Source organism: Rhipicephalus microplus, chromosome 1 (assembly GCF_043290135.1).
Source record: "Rhipicephalus microplus isolate Deutch F79 chromosome 1, USDA_Rmic, whole genome shotgun sequence".
Classification (NCBI taxonomy): domain Eukaryota; kingdom Metazoa; phylum Arthropoda; class Arachnida; order Ixodida; family Ixodidae; genus Rhipicephalus; species Rhipicephalus microplus.
Window position 1 is genome coordinate 213,563,303 of NC_134700.1, and position 21,481 is coordinate 213,584,783.

General features: G+C 41.2%; 1 protein-coding gene across 1 annotated transcript in view; it reads right to left on the reverse strand.

Moving 5' to 3' along the window:
• Positions 1-21,481, reverse strand: part of LOC142806528 (calcitonin gene-related peptide type 1 receptor-like) — a 205,627-nt gene that overhangs the window by 41,141 nt on the left and 143,005 nt on the right. Inside the window, exons 3-7 of the mRNA XM_075891273.1 lie at positions 8,488-8,643; positions 7,329-7,507; positions 5,826-6,028; positions 2,045-2,170; positions 267-361 (exon numbers count right to left, since the gene is read on the reverse strand). Of these exons, the coding sequence (XP_075747388.1) occupies positions 267-361; positions 2,045-2,170; positions 5,826-6,028; positions 7,329-7,507; positions 8,488-8,529 (645 nt within the window). The 5' untranslated portion in view covers positions 8,530-8,643. The remainder of the gene's footprint in view (positions 1-266; positions 362-2,044; positions 2,171-5,825; positions 6,029-7,328; positions 7,508-8,487; positions 8,644-21,481) is intronic.

Genomic DNA, 21,481 nt, shown 5'->3' on the forward strand with positions numbered 1-21,481 from the left:
GCCACAGTACAGCTTGTGCTAAAGCACCGAGCGTATAGCTATAGGGGCAACGATCAGGTTAAACAGATCGACTGTCCCGCGACATTCTTGACCTATGGCCTTACGGCATGGTTGATTTTTTGCGCAGTCATGCCAAACACGTCATTGGGCCAATATGATGTACTTCGAAAAAAAAAAAAGAACTTTTCGTTGCTGATCAGCGTCGCAGTCGCAATTATATGCACATCGCATGTCCTGTGTTGTATACCCATAACATTGAAACTAACCTCCAGTGATCCGCAGTCGTAGAAAGTGTATTCTTTCCCATACTCCTGGCTGTAGAACCACGTGCCGTTCTCCCAACAGGTTTTCTTCGACAGTTCTGCGTTGAAAGGCCCATTTAAACCAGAAAACAATACGCACACTACATGACATAGCGTCGAGCTTTGAAAAGTAGGTGGCGTCCTTCATCTGGAACAAAAATTTGAATGATGAACACAGAAATAACTTACTACAATCATCTTTTTGTTTGTTGCGCTTACTAAATCACAACAATACTTGCACAGGCAAGCGAAATCAAACTGAGATACAGTTAGAAAAGGTAATGTTTGAATATTTTGGCTAAGCAAAATACTATTGCTTTGCGGTGCAAGTTGGTGCCTATGGGCATGGTTATCTTTACATTTCCTTATATTATTCTAATCAATTTTAAATCTAGAATACAACCTTGAACAGTAGGCTGGAATAGATTTTAGAGAGATGAACAAATACAAGACATACAGAGAGGAAGCAAGAATGGCGATAGTGCTCGGCCACCCTTGCTTTCGTAGTTCTTAACTTATAATCGTCGCAATAGCAATGAGCATACTCAACCTTCATTCAAGGCAATGAACAAAAAATGGTCTCTAAGATAAATTGAATATGCGGTTCATACAGCAGCATTGCGTAATGAGTTTCACTCAAGAAATCCTACCCTATTCGACAAAATAGCTTCTGCTCAAAAGTGGTCCGCCTATCATCTTGAAGTTTAGTGCACGTGAGTTAATAAACTTGTTTCAACTTCAACGTTTATATTTCGCTTCAGGAACATCTCATTTCTATACTTAGAAATCTAGCATACTGCGTAAAGTAATGCAACTTTGCGGAATTTAGGAGTTGCAACGCCTAAAAAGTTGTGTTGCAACTTCTCACGAACTTTTTTTTAAGCATATACCACTCACAGCATAACCATAGCATAAACCACAACCTGATTTTCTTATGGGTTTTACCAGTCTTCCCGAAATGTACCGCTTGGCAGATTGAGCGAGGTCATTTGCAACTTTAGTTATGCATAGTCTGTCAATCATATACTTGAAGCTAATCACGTTCCGCATATCTCAATCGAGCCCAGCGAGATGCGCCCAGAATGAAGCCGCTAGAGCTAATGGAGGAAAATGAGTTCAGGGCTGCTTAATATAGGCATTGATTCTCATGTATACAGGTTCTTGTAATAGGCTCTGATATATAAATCGCAGGTAATAGAGCGTGTCTCGTCTTGTGAATAAGCTGCAATCAAAGAATCCTAACATGCGTTACTATTTTAAATTACCAAGCCACACATCCAAACATGCCACTTTTGTAACTTTTCGAAAGAGCTTTCTGTTTTCGTCTGCTTGCATTATGCTATTGGGGGGTGTTAAATAGTGGAAGTTCATCGAAAAATAAAAGTGAAGATTACGCAGCAAAGAGGAATAACAAATGGGGGCACGACCTTGGCTGAAGTCCCACTGGCATCGGTATACGCCGAATTTTGATACTTTAGCACGGACATTTTGGTAAAGCTTGCATAGTTCAGCTATCTATTTTCCGAAAATGACTGGTCGCGCAGCTCATTATAGCTTTGTCCACCTAACGCTGCCGCCTCCGCAGAGGTTTATAAATAACAACACCATTACATGGCAACACTAAAGCTTGCGGTACGCGTGCCAACGCCTATCCTTGTATTGTATAAGCACACAGACCTCCATGTCGCGAATACCTACTCATCCGGAAAGGTCACATGCGTGATGCAACGACCGTGACTCACTGATGCACTGTGGTTGTTCGGTGATGAAGTAAGCGTGCGCGGGGCATGGCTTCTGCACCGTTGTTCCAGCAGGAGTATTCTTGTAGCACGTCCAACCGTCCCACGTTGCAGGGCAGTGTAAGCCGTCTATAAAAGAAGATAACAACAGAAACATCAATGTTAGGTTGTGCTAAGGGCACAACCCGGAACTCTGATACTCTCTAAACACTGGTCTTTTTTTTTCCCTTTTTTTCTGGCACACTATGACTTCTGCTATAAGAAGCACACAAACCTAATTTTTTCAGTTGTTTTCTATATGCAGAATTTTGTTTTTCCAGATGTGTTCTCAGCACCGTACTTATACAGGGGGTTTCAAGAAATGTGTCCAATATTGTAATAAATCAACAAAAGACGCCATTTCCTCGCTGTCTTGACAGTTGCTTTTACTGTAGCGGTAGGCATTTTAAGGTGTTGAATACAACATTAAGATACGTAACTATGGAAGTTGAAATAATTGACTTTTAATTAGTGGAGTGATTCAGTTAAGTCAAATGGGAGCATTGTAATTTTTTATGCGAAGAACTGAGCGCCGCTTTGAGCATTTTGAAAAGCGGCTTCTGGTAATAGCGGCGAAATAATGAAATTCATCATATTTCGGCGACGAAATGGAAACCGAAACGCGAAAGAGTGCAACTTAAACGAGGGAGCGTTGTTACATCAACCATCAATAGACTTCATTGTGTGGCTTTGTGGGCTGCGCTCGCACTTACAGCACGCATGGCGAACATACAATAACGAACGATAAAAAAAACTGCACCCCTGTAACCACTGTTCTGGACAGTGACGTCTTTGTAGTCGTCTGCCTGTTGCGCTCATCGGTCCTTTGATTTTGGTTTGGAAAATTTCATTATTTTGTAGTTATCACTGGAGGCATCTTTTCCGGAATCTCAAAATGGCAATGGGTTTCTCGCATCGGAGACTCGAACTCTCTCTAGAGACCTAGCTGCGCCACTTCACTAATTAAAAAGGTATTATTTACCTTTCCTAATTACTGTTTTAAATGATGTCTTCAACCCTGTAAGATACCTGTCATTACAGAGAGAGAGAGAGAGAGAATAAAATGAGGGAAAGGCAGGGAGGTTAACCAAAATATGGAGCATCCGGTTGCTACCCTGCACTAAGGGAAGGGGGAATGGGGAAGAAAGATGGCAAAGAAAGCGAAGAGGGAAATAGACGCGCGCAAAAAAAAAAGGGGGGGGGGGGGGGGCTGGGGTGCTACAGTCTATACAATAGGCCGCTGCCACACAAAAAGTTCAGTAAAGCCTTCACTGATTTTCTGTGAGCACACAAATCATGTCGTCTTTCCAGCACTGATTGTTCAGAAAAAGGTCTGTCGTCAAGGCGAGCTAACGCAGTAGCTAGTTGCCGTCTTTGCACGCTGTAACGAGGGCAGTGACAGAGAACGTGCTCTATAGTTTCACCGCTGCCGCAATGACCGCAAAAAGCACTGTCTCCCATGCCGATTCGGAAGGCGAAAGCTTTGACGAAGGCGACACCAAGCCATAGTCGGCAAAGCACCGTTGTCTCGAGTCGAGAGAGTCCAGATTGAGGCCGGAGTCGACGAGACGTGTCCAGTCTATGCAGTCGCGTGTGCCGTAAGCACTCGGCGTTCCACAGGGATTTTAATTCTGCATTAGCGATTTTCGAATTAATTTGCAGCATCAGTTCTTGAAAATGGTATAAATTCTTTTTCAGCATCTTCGTGTGCTGATCGGGCAGCTGCATCGGCATGTTCATTGCCCAATATGCCGCAGTGACTTGGAAGCCACTGAAACGTGATTCTGTGTCCTTCGTCAGTGGTGAAGCAGCTCTCTAATTTCCAGCAGTAGTTGTTCATGAGGTCTTCGGCGTAAGGCGAATATCAAACACTGTAGTGCTGCCTTAGAATCCGTGAACACGCTCTATTTCCTGGCTTCTTGGTGTTTAATGACTTGAATTGCACTACGTAGAGCAGCAAGTTCCGCAGCTGTCGATGATGTCGTTACAGAAAAAGTAACTGTGAAAACAGTGACCAAGTAGCGTGTTTTTATGGTTCTTAAACAACATTGGACACATTTCTTGAAACACCCTGTATACATGTATTATTGATCAGTCGAAGTCATGCTTGCTGACGTTTTTGGGTCACTGTCTATTGCTTTGTTTGGGTACTGCATGGACAATGACTGCGGTAGAGCCTTATGCACACCACTTAAACTTTATTGCATAGACCTTCTTCGGAAGTTCTGTGTCTGTTTTTGAAGTCGCAATTCTGGCCCATGGCCCTCATGTGGTCCTACAAAGATAGTGTAGAAACTGAATCGCTTTGGACGCACCACCCACAATTGATACATCTACTATATGCAGTTGCCGCCTTCGAACTAATTACCTTATAAGGTGATTTCATCGTACAAACGCTAATGTAGCTGCTGTGCATATTCAACCATGCCACTGAAAAGGCGTGCATATATACGCTACTAAAATAGCCTAAATACGAATAAGTATCCTTCATCTTTTCTTCATGCAACATCGCTGTTTTGTGAGTGAATAAACTGAACTGAACTGAAAAAAAAAAACTTTTTAGGCCTTTTACCTAATTTACGGTCCCCAGCTCTCATTTATCCTTGATACATTTTTTTTCATCGTCCTGTTACAATTTTTCTGTGTTCCTCTGCGACGAATATGGACCAGGCAGCACTCAGTATTGTCAACGTGCTTAAATTTACCCGGACGCCAGTTAACTCACGAGATCATTATAATAGGAAGATGTGTTGCGTGGATACCAGTTCGCACTGCAAGCATGTACAAGCTCCATTCTTTACTTTGTCCATCGGATTGTCGTATGGGAGTGAAATTATTCTCTCGATTATCGCTTGACCGTGAGTACTGCCTCCGATGACAACCATTACCACGACATATAGGTCTTCCATGTTTCCCTGATGAAGCACGTCACAGGGTATGGCATTCCTTTCGCTTTAGCCCTCTCAAAACGAACGCTTTTAAGGGCAGAACACTAGTGAAGCAACTTCATGCGCGTGTTTATACTGCCATTTTTATTATAAGCAAGTAGTTCCTCCCTATCACCTGTGCGTCATCATGCGTGTGATAGTAGTCCTGCCTCGGACGTTCCCAGCAAGGACTGGCATTCTCCCATTTTACACGACCACCTGTGTTTTATATTGAAAATGTTCAGTTATTTTTTCTTGCTGTCACAATGAATGTATCTTGTAATTTGAAAATATCTGCCTCCACATATAAATTATTATGAAGGCATTGAGCAAACTAGGCATTTTATTTATTTTCCAGGGATTTCCGGGCACACTTTTTGAAACACCTAGTATAGCATCCTATACTGAACGATGTCCAAATAATTATGTTACAAAATTATTTTGCAGAATTACGGCGTTTCCAAAATATTATATCAATATCTATATTACTGATTTCGCTATGTCTAATAGATTGTGCAACTTCTAATAAATTGTACTTCTATATAGGTGCAGTTGCTTTCAGGAGACAGCTCACTGCTGAATTAGGTGGTATTGACATCATCATCGTCATCACCATCAATAATAATAATAATAATATTTATTAATAATAATAATAATAATCATCATCATCATCATCATCATCATCGTTACTTCCACCACCACAATAGCTTAGCTTGCACGCTATTGCAACAGCTACGCATTGATGTTTTTTCAGTTAATTTACTTGTCCAATAAGTAAATACTCTTCGTCTTGTCGCATCAATGGTGAATCAGCTCACCCGTTGCAGCGGCTGGCTCAGTGAGCTCCTCTTCAAGCATATCCCGGCAGCATAGCCGAGCAGCAAGACAACAGCTTTCCCATCGGTCAGCGTAAAACTTTTTCTTGAATGTTTCCAATATCCTCGCGTCACTCGCATTACCATAGGGTTGGAAACACTCGAGGCCACACTCTCCACGACACAACCAGCCACCTTGACAGTACCTGTACAGAAACACGAATCGTGGGTCAGCCTGGCAGGCGACTGTACGAAAGCTCATATTAGCTGGTTTTAAAAGCACACCACATCAGCCGTGCCGCTGCTGTGTGCATCAGCCTAAAGGTCTACGCTTTTAGAAACCGATAGATAGGAGGCAACCAACACAGCAATACGTCGTGCTACGGCAAAGAGCTACGCGTTAGCTTATTGATCTTTTGTCGACGTAGTGCCACTGCTGTTTATTTTCAATCAGCTCAATTATCGCATGACATGTAAGACCAGTGGCGGGTAAGACGGATGCGTAAATTCAATCTGGATAGCAAAAGCCTTCGCATAACTTCTATTGCATCACACGAAAAATACTTCGAAATTCCTAGGGACAGAAATAGTATTTTCACTTTCTTTGGTTTTGTACATAACTTTCACATGCATAATTCCCTTTAAAGACGCAATTTAACTCTATCTTAGGCAGTTGTGCATCCCAGAAGTCTTCAAGAAAGAGCTAACATTTTTTATTAGAGAGTGGTATATATATGTGGAAAAAGAGAATAAAGAAGTCTTCATTCTTTCTAAGGGTGTAGTATGGGTGCCAAAGGATAAAAAGGAAAGGAGGCGAGTAAGAAAGAGAGAGCAAAGATGTTCAAACACGCGAAGTAGCTGTGTCCACGCCACACGTATGCGGCGTTAGTGGTTTTCACATCAATTATTTTGCCACTGTAGACAAAAACAGTCGCTTTCGCCATCAAATGCGCCAAGTAGAACACACCGAAGCACCCATATCATATATAGGGCTACATATCTTTACTAGAGGGAATGGTTTGATGGCCGATCGCAGTGGTCCGAGGGCTAAGGTCTCTGCGGACGTCCAGTAAAAAACAAACACTTCATTGGACATTTATACGTTCCTAAGTAAGCGGAAGTTTACGTAGCTTTCTGCAAGTTTAGCCGCTTTCGAAATACTCAATTCACAAGTATCTTTTGTTTAGCTATGGTCCTTTGCGGCCTCCTTTAGAATTTTTAATATGCCTAACAATAACACTCAGTCCAGACGAGCTCTCTGTAACTGTACAACTTCCTTTTGTGAACACGAATCATCATCAACCCGGTGTGTGAATAAGTAGTACTTTTTTATAAGGTTCAAGAATAAAATTATTACGCATTACAAAAACACAAATGACGTATTGTCACACATATTCAACGCAGCAATATGGCAATATCTGGTTTGTAAGATACTAAACAATAGAGAGACTACCCTTTGCATAAAAACAAAAAACGTGCATATACAAAGACTAAAAGAGCGTATACGTCAGCCTCGAGGCATTCTTGAAGGCCAGACTTGGCATGTACTTGTAGCAGCGTGCGCAGGTTAGCTGGCTGAAAAGATGCGGCTCCAGGTAGAGCTGACTCTCCATGCGGCAGGTACCAGGAGCCCTCTCGTACATCGACCGTCGTGCCGATGTCACCTTCATGTTGCTGGCAGCCAGCTGCGAATAATTTTTGCAATGACTTTAGCTTTAGAGCAGGTAGTTATTACTCCCGAAACATAAACACAACTATACATATACGTTAAGAAAAGAAAATGGGGTGGGAGCAGGCTGACAACTGCCACTGAGAACAACCCATGGTGGTCTAGTGGTTAGGGTGCTCAGTCGCGAGCCTTAACTACAGGGTTGTCAGGGTGAGCAAGCCTCGATGAGCCCTGCGGCGTCGAGAAGTACATTCACTGGGAAACGAAACAATGAACAAGGGCCGAGTGTCTAAGCTCACGTAGACTATATTCTAATATTGGCGACGTACGTTCTGCATGAAACGTTGGGCACTCAAAGCAATCAAATATTATTGCGAGAACCACAAAACATTGTGGGTGGACGGGGCCCTCCTTTCGTACGTCTGAAAGTTCTCGCTTCGTAAAGGAGGCTACTTTTGAATTCACTCACAGTAATTTGTTTAGAGGGCCAAACGTGCCATCGGCAAGCTTTACCTTTCTACGTCACCATCACGTGGTCGCCAAGTGTAGTGGCGCTCGATAAGGTCTGTTTATACGCGTTAACAGTACGCATGTTGCTTGTGAATCTGCATGTATTTTAGAGCTGCAATAGTAAGCTTGAAGTTGTAGGGTAACCAGAATGCGCTTTCCCGCAGAAATTCACTCTATTACGGATGCTATATACAGAAAAAAAAATGGCGGAAGTTGAAATTTGGATAGCTAGAGCATGTAGCATTTGACACAGGAAAAGTGCCCACTTCGCAACATTGTCTTCCTCCTCCTACTGTGTTCAGTTGAAGATTTCCACGATGTCCTTGCACACGGCAGGCTACGTGTAAGCTGGATGATTATGACCCCATGTACGCGCGTATGTTGCAGTATATATAGTGGTAAGCGCAATAGCTTTTTTATAGCACAGGTTTTCAAATGTGTTGCCGCTGCTGTAATAGCTCTTCATACACAAAACAGACAACGTACCAAGGAAGCACACAGATAGAGCCGAACATCTAGAGATGGCATATTTCATGAGATGCGGTCGACTTGGTGTTAGTCTGCTTAGTTCTCCACTGTTCGAAGTCACCCGCAGTGGGTCATCATGCTTTCAGCAGGCTAGCAGTCCACAGAGCGTCAATTCTGAAAAAAAAAGATGCAAGTATATCAAATCAAATCAAAATCAAATCATTTATTTCCCAGAAAGAAACAGGTTCTGGAGAGGTTCACTGGCTAAAAGCTGTTTATGGACAGCTTGACGAGGCCAGTGAACCCTATACAAGGCAGGTGGACAATGGCAAAGATGTGTATAACAATAAAGACCATAAGCTAACATTACAATACCAAATACGGTGTAATAAAAACATATATATACATTCCTACGAAACATCCTGATACCAGCATAGCACAGAAGATTACATGGACGCGAGCAAAAAAATAAATAAATGATAAACAAATGATGTTTAATAATAAATTATGAATAAATAAATGATGAAAATATCAGGGAAGATATATACAAATTTGCTCCTTGTGTATGTGCTGCATCATACAATGTACATCACATGTCAGACAAACAAAATTATACAGACAGAATTATATCATATAACCTGTTCGGTACGGCATGGATGAACACACTGAAAGAAAAATGAAATTGTACTATCGTACAGACAGCACATTTTACAACGTGAAAAAGTTAGCCTATATTTACAAAAACGGATCGTAGTTCTTTTAATGAGAAACTGTTTACGTGGCTGTATTTATTGAGAATCGTTGGTAAATTACATTGCAATTGCAATATTTGAGACTTGTAATTATTGCGAAACCTCGGAACAATCCGAACATCACTGCTTCTTGTTCCCAACAAAACATTTGTTGCAGTTAGACATGCGGTATTTTCAATGAATTGTTTAAACGAAATGAAAGAGAAATAGCAGGATCGCAGAATGCGAAAGATATACATATATTCCACTTTAATAATACCGTAGTCCCGACACACAAGTTGTGTTGATGACAAATATTCTAAATTAGCGACATGTATAATAACTTTTTTCAGCATGGTCTAAAGTCTCATTATGTTAGTTTTTGTCGTGGTTGCCCACACCAAACTGCAGTAATTTATGTGCGAAAGAAAAAGAGCATGGTATATTTGCAGTTTCACCTTTGCGGGTAAGATATGTCTACAAGGAGCTAGCACACCAATTACACTAAAGGCTTTGTTGCAGATGTCAACGACGTGTTGGTTCCAGCTGAGGTTTGATGAAAACGTGCAATAAACACAATATCAAGATTTCTCCGTTCTTTGAATGAAGCGTGACTGGTTGACTACGACGAAGTAAAGAAAAACGGCAATATTTACAACAATAATGCTTGAAAGAATGAGTCGTGATGTCTGGCATGATGCTATCAGATGAAAGTGGTCAGCTGCAAAAGGAGGTTACGAAGCGGTAATAATTCGTAAGGTTGTATGGGCTAAAATTAGGATATAGTTATCAGGCATGCATGGTGGATAGCTCCGGAAGTTTTGACCACCAGGGATTTCAATCTGTGCCTGAATCTTAGCACACATGCCTCTATAGAGTTCAGCCTTCACCAAAATGCAGACGCCGTGGCCGGTATTGAAATCGCACCCTAAGAGCCAGCAGCCAAGGACACTAACAGCTGTACCAATGTTGTGGCCCACTTATATATAGCAATATATGAATATTATCATTGGTTCCAGCGATAACGCTAACTCACATCTTCTATTTTGTTCTACTGTTGATATCTGTAACTATAAATAAGTTGAATTAGCAAGTGGTATCATTAGCGAGGAGCATGGGGCACATTTTCTCATTTTCAGCCTAAAATTGGCCATAAGCTGCTTCGAGATTATTTTACCGAAGCCATCGTGACAATCATTTACGGCAATCGCTTTTGCAAACAATTTTGCATGACACTCTTGTTGTGTAACAATTGGATGATATGTCGGGTTTAACGTCCCAAAACGACCGTATGATTAGGAGAGACGCTGTAGTGGAGGGCTCCGGAAATTTCGACTACCTGGGGTTCCTTAACGTGCACCCATATTTGAGCACACGGGCCTACAACATTTCCACCTCCATCAAAAATGCAGCCGCCGCAGTCATGTTGTGCAACGAGTTCACTATTTGTACTGCTTTACAGTTTAGATTTCCGAGGCTTTGGTTTATTGTTCTTTATTGCTATGTATCTCTGTCATTCAATGAATTATTGGAAGCCCTGCAACAGATAAAAATAATAATAAACTCACCACATTGTAGGCACTTGTAAAGGACAATATTAAAATTCGTTATCACATACCTTTTTAGAGCGCTTCAATTATTTTTCACAGTGTTCCTTATTCAACAAAAACGGCCTTTCAGCATAACAAAAGTTAGATATTTGACTGATGGTCTCATGTGGAGGCTTGAACGGCACAGTCTACTCTTAATGATGTGCCTTTTTATTTTGTTCTTTTTTATAGAAACTTTCGTGTGGCTCGAATAATATGTGTCTGAATTATAAATTAAGGCCATTATCTGTTCCTCGCCGCCTCATTTTTTTTCACCGAGTCAACGATGATAAGTGGCGTATCTGACACGGTATGAAGTTAGTGCTGACAAGCATTCTTTACGGCTGAAGTTTAGTGGAGGCAGAAGGCCCGCTGGAATTCGCAGCCATGTAATAAAGTTTTTTCATTCCATTAAAATAAAGCTTTTTATTCCATTCCATTCCATTCCATTCGTTGAAAAGATCATTCGTCAAAACGTCAGATAGTCAGACACACTTACAGCACAAGTAGTGATTATAATAGAATTTTATTTAGGTGTCGTTTTGCACGAGCAATGAAAAATAAGATTAGAAATGTCTGAAACATATTCCTATTGTTTCTGTTCTCTGTTCATCTAAAACTAATCGAAGGTTCTTGTCATGTGTAACAGAAGTAACAGTCAACAGTCATTTAGTATATGCGACCGACTGTGTATCACTTTCTGTATTAAAAGCGCAATCAAACTTAAAATGTACTCATCGGTTTGGATTTACTAAAAAACTGCTTTTGCTCATTTTTCACTAAAGGTTTAATTATCAGTACACTTTGCATTCATTCATACTCATAATAATTATGTGACCACTGCATGACGAAACATACAAGGTTCACTTCACATCTATTCAACATTTACAGAACATGAATATTTCTATCATTATGATTAGTTTATTCCAATAGAATGCTTGTGCACTTCTGAAGAATAACTATATTTTACTAATTTAAGGTTTCTTTATTTATCATTCAGTATTCTGTTTTCTAAATTACTGCATAAAGTATACTTTTGTGCATTTATTTATAGTAGAATGCGTAATAATAATAACCGCACTAGGCTTTCACAATATCTTCATTTTCTGCTTCCTCGCTGTAACACCATCTACTCTATAATGTCATCATCATTTTCCTCGTTTGAAATTCGGAATGGTCTTCCACTATCACTTAAACAGCAAACTTCTTTAAACTCATTTAGGTATGGAATGAAGCTTTACATTCTTTGTAAATACATTCATTGATAATTTTATTTGCTTTCATATTGGTCATTTTTCAGTGTATAAATTTTCTTTTTATGCTACAAATAAGTTGTGTCACTTTTTGATATTTTTATATAGAAATATATCCTATATTTTTTCTGTTTCTACTTTACACATTCTTTTTGTATTTGTAATGGAGGGTAACGTTTGCAGTCACTGAATATGGGACCATTGTCTTCATATATTTTTGTACAGAGCTTTCTAAGTTGAATTGTATTAAACTGAAAATGAAACTGCATGACGGAAGGTTCTCAATGACGCACATGAGTTCATTTGTGTATTCATATAACCGCATGTTCATATGAATTATTCCGAACAAAACTATGCTATAAGCGCGTCAAGCAACGTTGTGTTAGTACATTTGATGTACAAGGAAGACGTTACATGCATGTATACAATTGTAGAAGGATAAAGAACAGTGTAACCGCAAAATTGAGTTGTGGTTCAGACGAGAGAAAGGTAGAGGTAATAATGACTGTTTCATCTGTTGTGATGACGAAATATGTGTGTTTAGTAGAGAATTTTAAGGTTTATCTCAATGTGAACGAGTTGCGTAGAATGAGGGACACAAAATCTGGCCCCGAGTAGGGGGTCCTTGTTAAGAACTCTGACGTTTCTTTTGTCCTTCGGTTTGGTGAGACAAGATACGATATAATTTGAGGTACATTGTTCAAGGAAATTTTGAATTTACCACCCGATGCACCTTTGCCGATGCATAACTATTAGATCATTATTCTTTTCGCATCTGACCCCATTGAAATGTCATTGCAACGAATCCAACCCACACCCTCCAGAGTACCATTTTGAGCCATTAGCCGCTAACATACCAGTGTGTGTGTTTTTCACAAGGTAATATTTACATCGAATTAAAATACAACAAATAAAACCGTTTTTGCTGTAATGGTAACGCAGGTAGAATAAAATGAGTCTGTGACTGAGAGCTTTGTGTTTTCAATGTGCCACATATTGTCGAGGTATACCGAAAAATGTCCAGATAATGTTACAACAAATGTGTATTTGCTACATGCGGGGAATGGCGAAGCAGACAATGTGACACTATTCATGCAATGTAAATAAATATTGTTCCATGCACTGCTTCATCCAAAAGACCAAGTAGGCGGTTAAATTTTCTATCAAACGGACACATACACATGAAGCGCTTGGCTGAAAGCAACATCATACGCTTTAGGAATATTTTGGAGATTTTTTTTAGGGGCACACTCTTGACACTCGGGTTGTTAGCAGTCATATTAAGAACTCTGACCCACGCACACGTGTTAAAAAGCACTCTCGAAATGAGCCATAAACATGCAAGAGGTCAGTTGCGCTCATTAACGTGTAATGTTTGCATAGTGCTGGCTCAGCACTGCCACAATGTTATGAAATTTGCATGAATTAGCCATTTTTTAAGACAACATTAAAAAAAATAACCAACGAGCTTAAGGAATAACATAAAAAAAAGTCACAGCTATATAGTAACGGTCGACCTCATCAACGAAATCCTGCCTATTTCTTGTACACCAATTACAGTGCTTGAGGTAATTCTCTTTCGGCATTAGCTAGATTTCAACACCATCGTAAACGCTAAAAAAATAGATTCGAAGCGATGCTGAAGGTGCGAGTGGCGGCCACTGCGCCAAGCATACCTACCTTCAAGATCACGTCGTTTTGTACCCGAGAAGACAGGGATGACGACACTAGAGAAACGAGCGAAGCGTCTCCATATCCAAGAAACTTAATAGGCGGCAGCAGAAAGGCCATACGTTGCTGCTTCTCAGAACGCCCGTTCCAGAACAGCGACAGAAGCCGAAAAAAATCCCCCGAAAGTTTGCCGAAACGTTCAGTATATATATACCACCCCCCATTATATATTCTTACGAGCGTTTTTCATCTGCGACCTATGGAAAGAAGCACTTAAGTCGAGGAGTAACATCGTTGCACCCGAATGGCAAGCCTGCTATGCGTGCCGCCTACGCCACCATGCGGGCATCATTAGCGAGACTTGGGTGTCTGCAAGTACAAAGCCGCAACGATGCGTGAGCGGAGAGATTGTATTTCGAGGGCGCGCACCAAAGCTATGCGCCGGCTTCAGGTACAAAGGCGATTAGGAGGCGGCAAGCTTATTCCACCTAGCTTGTTGCGGCGCCAGACTGGAAGGAACAGGCTGTTACGGCAGTGATGCGACGCGCAATAAAAGGAGCTTAAAGCAGTGGTCCGAAGAGATTAGACGTCCACCTGAGAAGAACAAGCGCGTGGGGTGGAATCTCGTGCTTGTACCACAAACGAGTTACTTTTCTCTCCCTTTCGAGACTGTTTAATGCTCGAGGGACACGAAGTTTTCTCGCGGTCACAATCGTGTGAACACCCTGCGAAGTGTGAAACGAAGCGAGTATAGCTTAACTGTCGCCCGGTCTAATAGGAAGGCGTTGTTGTGCACGAAAAGAGAGACAGTACGACTGCGGTCCCACTGCCCAGAAACAAAGTCATTACGCCATTGCCCATCGCAACAACTTTGTAGTCAAGTTCACAAATGTTTTCATTCATTCGTAACTGTTTATGGCCATTGCTCGACCATGTTCACTAATAATAGGTACTGCAGCAGTCGGGTTGACCTTCCTGCCACTCGTTGTTTTTTTTCTACTCCTCCTCGTCCTCACCTCTTTGCTGCCATTCAAGCACACCCTGTGTGCGCCAAGCAACTTTGTTTTCGCTTAGTCAAGAATTTTTGTTATTGTGTTCCCTTTATTATCAACAACTTTTAGATAATTTTTTGAGATACTTTGTAAGTTGTCTACGGGCGTGATTATCTTGAAACTCTTTCCAAGGATTATGACACCGTTTGAAACACGCGCGGTAGTTAACCTGCATGTACCTCTGGTTTAGGTGATGGTGCTTTAGATGTTATTTATCTTGATTAAAAAAAACAGAATTCCTTCATTCACTGGGATTTTGTAGATCCAGAAATCCTGTCAGCTATGGTAGTTCAAGAGTTTTTTTTTTTTTTCATCTCGACTTTTCTCGTGTCTTTTTCCCGCTTTCGCAGTTTTCTGTAAAAGTGTTAGTGCGAACCAACTGTCAGTGAGCGTCGAGATATTCTAGTTACGCTGCCGGTGGCATATGAACTTTCCTCGCAAGGCTCAGATATTCTCCGCATAAGCAGCTACCTCGCGTGTTTATTAGTGTATTTTCTTGTGTGCTAAGATAAATTTAGAAACGGGAAAGCTCGAGTGGTATTTAGGGTTTCGTGGTATCTATTAAAGGACCAGTTAAACCCAGGAAAACCCAGTTACATAAAAGTCACATACTTCACGCTGCATGCTGTGTTGTGCCCCTTCCCCATTTCTTTTTTTCTGCTCATCTATTCCATCTGTTCACATCAGTCGTAAGAATTCGTAATACATAAGCGTCCCCTCCCCTCTCCTGTTTTTAAGCAGAGTGACAAGCTGCCGGCACATGTTAATATACCTAGAATTAAAACACCGTTAATTATAATGACTTATTTAAAGATTCTTAGCCCTATCTGAGTGGGATTACTGTTTTTGGATCCTGCTTTAAGATACACACACACAAAAAGCCGGATGTTGCTCAGCCTAGCGGAAGAACCTTCAGTGGAAACTATGAAGTGGTTCACATTACTGTACGTAGTCAGAGGCTTCCATGCTTACCATAAGTAGTGCTCATATTTAGGATATGTGTATTATTTTAATATTCATCTCCCCTGTATTTCGGGATGTCTATACGAGGTAAATTTATTCCACTCCACATTAGTGATTCCAAGCGCGACGGATGTTCGTAGCTAGGAAGCCCAATTCGTTCCTCTTTCGTTTCCTTTTTTCTTTTCCTCCCCTTTTTCTATCTTTTCTTTGTTTCCATTTCTTTCTGTATTTCTTCACTCTATTTATTTCTATATTTCTATACAATTATTCCCATTTTTCATCTAAATTTCTCGCTTGCATTTTTTACGTACTTCTGCCTGTATATCGGCAAGCGACGACAACATTTACGGCCACCGGTCCTCTAAAGTGTTTCAAAATTAACATAATCATCAAGGTGCTCGAAGAACAACGCGGAAAAAGACCTTCTCCTTGGCGTGAATGCGAGGTCAACGTGCTATAGCTGGCTATGTCATAGGTAATTTTCCCTGCGCTACCCCGAGCAACGGCTACAGCATATACGACAGTTTACGCCCCTAAAGGGCTCCGCACTTGAAATAGCTGAAAAGCGGCGCTGCCATTCATGAGATATAGTGGGACCTGCTAGATCAGCTACTGCTAATGCACGAGGAGCGTACCTGTGCGCAGCAAAGCACCACGCGCAAGCATCAATCCCTCTCTCAGTAACCTCACAGTGTCTGCAGTATGTGTTGTGCGTATACTGCAAAATCGGCTTCATTGATTGATCCGCGTGGTTTAACGTCCCAAAACCACCACGCGAACGTGAGAGACGCCGTAGTAGGGGGCTTCGGAAATTTCGACCACTTGGTGTTCTTTAACATGCACCAAAGTCTGAGCACACGGGCCTACAGCATTTTCGCCTCCATCGAAAATGCAGCCGCTGCAGCCAGGATTCAATTCCGCGAACTGCGGGTCAGCAGCCGAGTACCTAAGCCACTAGACCACCGTGGCGGAGCTACTGCAAAGTCCCTAAGATAGAAGCATTTGAATATAAATTTGAAGGTGCATACATTCTACCGAGATCTGTCTGGCCAGGTGAAAAATTCACACGAGTAAAATAAACTCTCGAGCCATATTTTCTTTTTCAAGAAGTAGAGTTTTAAGTAGCCGACTTTATCACGCGATGGGTATATCGGCTCTAATGCACCATGCGGACGGCTCACTGCTCTCCCACAGTTCAGTACAAAGTACTCAAAATCGTTAAAAACCTTTTCTTAACACGTAGTACATCACTTGCCACCATTCCACTAAAAATTAGGATGGCAACAGTCAGCCAGAGAAATAGCCGACAACATTGGCGGAATTAAAACATTCTTTCCTACATGCCTGGTTTAAGGTTTGATGCAACTATAGTGCCTCATCGAAAATGTCTCCCTCAAAGCAATGGGCCGACTCATATTGTTTGTGTGTTTGTTTGCCTGTTTTTTTTTTCGCTTGTAGCCAGAATAACATAATACATTCACACTCTGGCGGATTGGCCAAGAAAACGTAGTATCCTATAAATCGGAACAGCACATGTGCTTACCAACAAACAAAATGTAGAAAAAAGAAAAAAAAACGTTACCAAAATAAGAAGCAATAAAGTGAGATACAAAAAAATTGAGCACTATTGCAATAACAATTATCCGATTTTTTTTCGAGCCGACCAGACAGCTGAGTTTGCCAAACTCGATTAATTTGGGATGTACCTGTTATATTTCGTCACATGTTAAAACTACTTCCCGATTACATTTTACCCAGGTCATGTCCTTCTTTGGTCCCGCCTTCTTTCTTTTCTTAACGCCTTTTAATGAAAATTTTTCTGCGGGAAACACCAGCGCACACTGCATGCTTAGCTTCTGCCGAGTTGTCTTTTTTGTCAATTTGTTTCACCCAGCTTCGACTCTCAGACCAGTAACAAGAGAACACGTTCGCAAACTTGATGCACTCATTCTAGGACCTAAGCGAGAGATTTAGAGCTCAAGTCGCTTCATATTTCTTCACATTTCTCGCCGCATTCTGTTGCTGTAACATAAGTGGTCAGGACACTTATCTTTGCATTCTTTGTGTTTGGGGTATTTTTCACGCAACTTGAGTCATGCACAGAAACACAAAACCACGAATACATTGCCACGTCGAGCCCGCAGTACCGCCATTATGTACTCTAGCTATCGCTTGGCTAGACTGCCGCCACCTTCTCAGACTTCTCTCTAAACTTAGTTACGTGCGTCGTTGCGAAGGAGCAGCGAAGTACTCATGTCATACACAGAGTATTAAGGCTACAGCCTTAGATGTCTTATGAAACGTGAACGATGCGATATGACACGTGCTTCCAGACTACATCTTCATGACGTTACATCACCAAAAAAAATAAATCGATTAATCGAGGACACAACGAGGATCGTGTCCTTCTAGTCCTTTTTGTCCTAGTGAAAAGTGTGCTACTTACCCTATGCGGAACATAGAATCATATACTCATATCTGTACTAAAGCTACCCTTCAAGTGGCCCAGAAACACTTTTTCAAGTGGCAAAAATTTTCCATCACCGCCATCCCAAAAATTTTTCGGAAACCCGTCCAGTATGAGCGGAGTTAAAAAGATTTGTCGAACGCTGCAATTGCATTTTGTCTTCCGTCGTCCCGACTGAAGCGCTGGAAGCGAAGCAGGGAGGGACGGCACGGGGAAAGAAAATACGTCACATGCACCTCGGGACTTTCAGCACTTTTCTCATGTTTTTTTTTGTTGCAAACACAGCTTTTTACTGCAATTGCGCATGGGCGCGCGCAAGCAAATCATGGCCTCTTGCACTAACCCGAGTAACGAGCAAACTGTCATTCTCAAATGAATCAATGGCTGATTCAATGGTTGTGACAAGAACTGATTTTGAGCAAATTCCAAAACGCAATAGAAACTATTCAATAAATTATGAAATTTGCCCCCAATTCACTCCAGCACAATAAAAATCACTCATCATAACGCTACTTATTGTTACTCTGACGACATCGCTAATCTGTTTCTCGAGTATTTCTGTTCACCATCCAATTGTTCAGAAAATTTTCCTTCCCCTAGTTTGTCGCGCTTGCCTCACTCATTTTTCTCTTTCTCTTTTTCTCTGACAAAATAGGAACATCTATTCGTAGTCTTGAGAACAATTCTCCCGTTCTGGATAACAATTGTGCACATCATTCTAAGATGGTTACTCATATCATTTCTCAGCACTTAACTTCTATATTCAGTGCAAATGTTGTAGCAATCTTCAAATAAGGGGATTAAGATAATATTAAAAATTATAGACCTATCCTGATTCTTCTATCATTTAGTAAACTAATTGAACATCTGTTCGTAAAGCGTCGTGATGATTACCTCTCGGAGTTTAAATGTTATAAAGCCAGCCCAGTTTGATTTTCGTCATGGAAGCTTCACTAACCATGCTCCGTTTTCTTCGACCGACTTCATCAAACATTCCATTGATAGCGGTAACTTTTCAAGTTCAGTATTCTTGGATTTATCTAAAGCCTTCGACACGCCTGAACACTTCATTATTTTCAGTAAGTTAGATTCGTTTCGTATTACCGGACCACGCTTAAACATTTTGAAAAGTTACCTGTTTAACAAAAAGGAAACATGGTCTTTACACAAGGTTTTTAATCTAAAACACTTATGATTAATAATCAAGGTGTTCCGCAGGGGTCCATTCTTGATCCCTCCCGTTTATCAGTTATGTAAATGATCTCTCCGGGTGTATTATGTTCTGCACATAGTGTGTTGTACACTGACGAGACTTCCGTATCACGTGAGGCCAAGGCTGCTCCCCCTTTAATATAAAAAATATATTCTGTACTCAGCAATGTAGTTTTATGATGTAACAACAATGACCTAACTATAAACCGCTCTGAAACACAGTTTATGGCTTTAAGATCTTCTCAGAAACTTTTCTTAACTTCTGCTGCTGTAACAAAGGGTCATAATAGCACCTATGCTTGGGATACTGTTTATTTTCTTTGTGCAAGTTTAGACATAACTCTTCATTTTGGGCTATACAGTTGCCTGACATATAAAAAAAGACAGATTTTGGTATTCGCGCAATAATTAAAGCTAGGTAATATTTATCCACTAATGCATTATTATCGCTCTATTCTTTTATTTCTTCATAATTATATTAACTATGGTATAACTGTCTGGGTGAACACCTATCGCTCGTACATCTCATTGCTGACACATACAGCGCTCACGTGAGTTCCACTCCATTCCCGTCTTCTCGTGCTGTTTTAAGAGCGGAACTGTTGTAGGTCGCCGTAGTTATTGCCGTTTGTCGATGAACTCTACAGGTGAGCATGCGCCACCAAGACTGGACAAGCAGCGCAACCCCAGGGGCGAGTGTTAAAACTCTGTTTAGGGAAGCGGAGCTAATGAAATGCGTGAGAGAGAGTGAAATAAAGAGAAAATAAGCAGATATAGTCAATGAAAACAAAAAAAATCAACCAAAAGAGGAGGAAAAAGAAAAGAGAAATGAAGGGACTGAAGACATACAAAGATAGAAAGACAGGAGGAGACAGGAAGAAAGAGCAAGGCATAGAAATAAGGTTCAGTAAAACTTCTAGCTGGGCGAGTCGGTTAATATTTCAAGATAAAGTGGTGTGCGCAAATAAATACAAGGATATGAAAATATGGGATAACGTCGCAATTGTCCCTGTCCCCTCTTCTCTTTGTCCTTATCTTTATTTGTGCACAGCAGTTTAGCATAAAAATAATCAGGCACGTGAAAGCCACAGAACAAAGATAGATATAAAAACAGAGAGAAGTAAAAAAAAGAAACACATAAGAAGGGATAGTGATAGAGAGATATATAAAGATCGCAACAGCTTACGGTGGCAACCGCTTGCTTTGGTTACCAATCAAATCATTATTCGCAGGCCGTCGTAACTCGGCATTTTGAAGCGAGGTATTCGCGGCGTTTCGGTGACGAATCGGACCTATTTCCAGCGTGGTTCAACGTTTAGAAAGAACTTGACACGTTCACAGTGAACACCAAACCGGCCGTTGGAAATTCTCGTTACACTGATTATTTCATTGTCTATTGATAAACGTGCGCGCACGCGCGCGCGCACGCACACACACACACACACACACACACACACACACGCACACACACACACACACACACACACACACGCACACACACGCACACACACACACACACACACGCACACACACACACACACACACACACACACGCACACACACACACACACACACACACACACACACACACGCACACACACACACACACACACACACACACACACACACACACACACACACACACACACACACAGGCGCCCCTTCCGAAATTGGTTTTTAATATGCCCATAGAGAGTTTCTCACCACGTTACACACAGTCACAGCCAAAAATAATTTCAATACTGCCATAGGGAGTCTCCAACCATGAAAATTGAACATCCGTGAGGAGTTTAACAGAGTCACGTGGTCTATAAACTCCGTTATTAAGTAAGGGGTCTTCAACGACATGTGATGGCTTCACTCCGCTACCTTGGAGTAAATAATTAGGGCAGGGAAGCTTTGGGAGCTCACATGCTAGACATCCCACCTCGACTGATATTTGCTTACAGTGATAGTTTGACTAACAACACGTGGTCCCCTGGGGCACCTGTGTGCAACGTATACATCCAGACGAGATCACTACGTGACTTATAACTTTGTACTTGCTGTGCATTCTATGCGTTGAAGCGTTAGA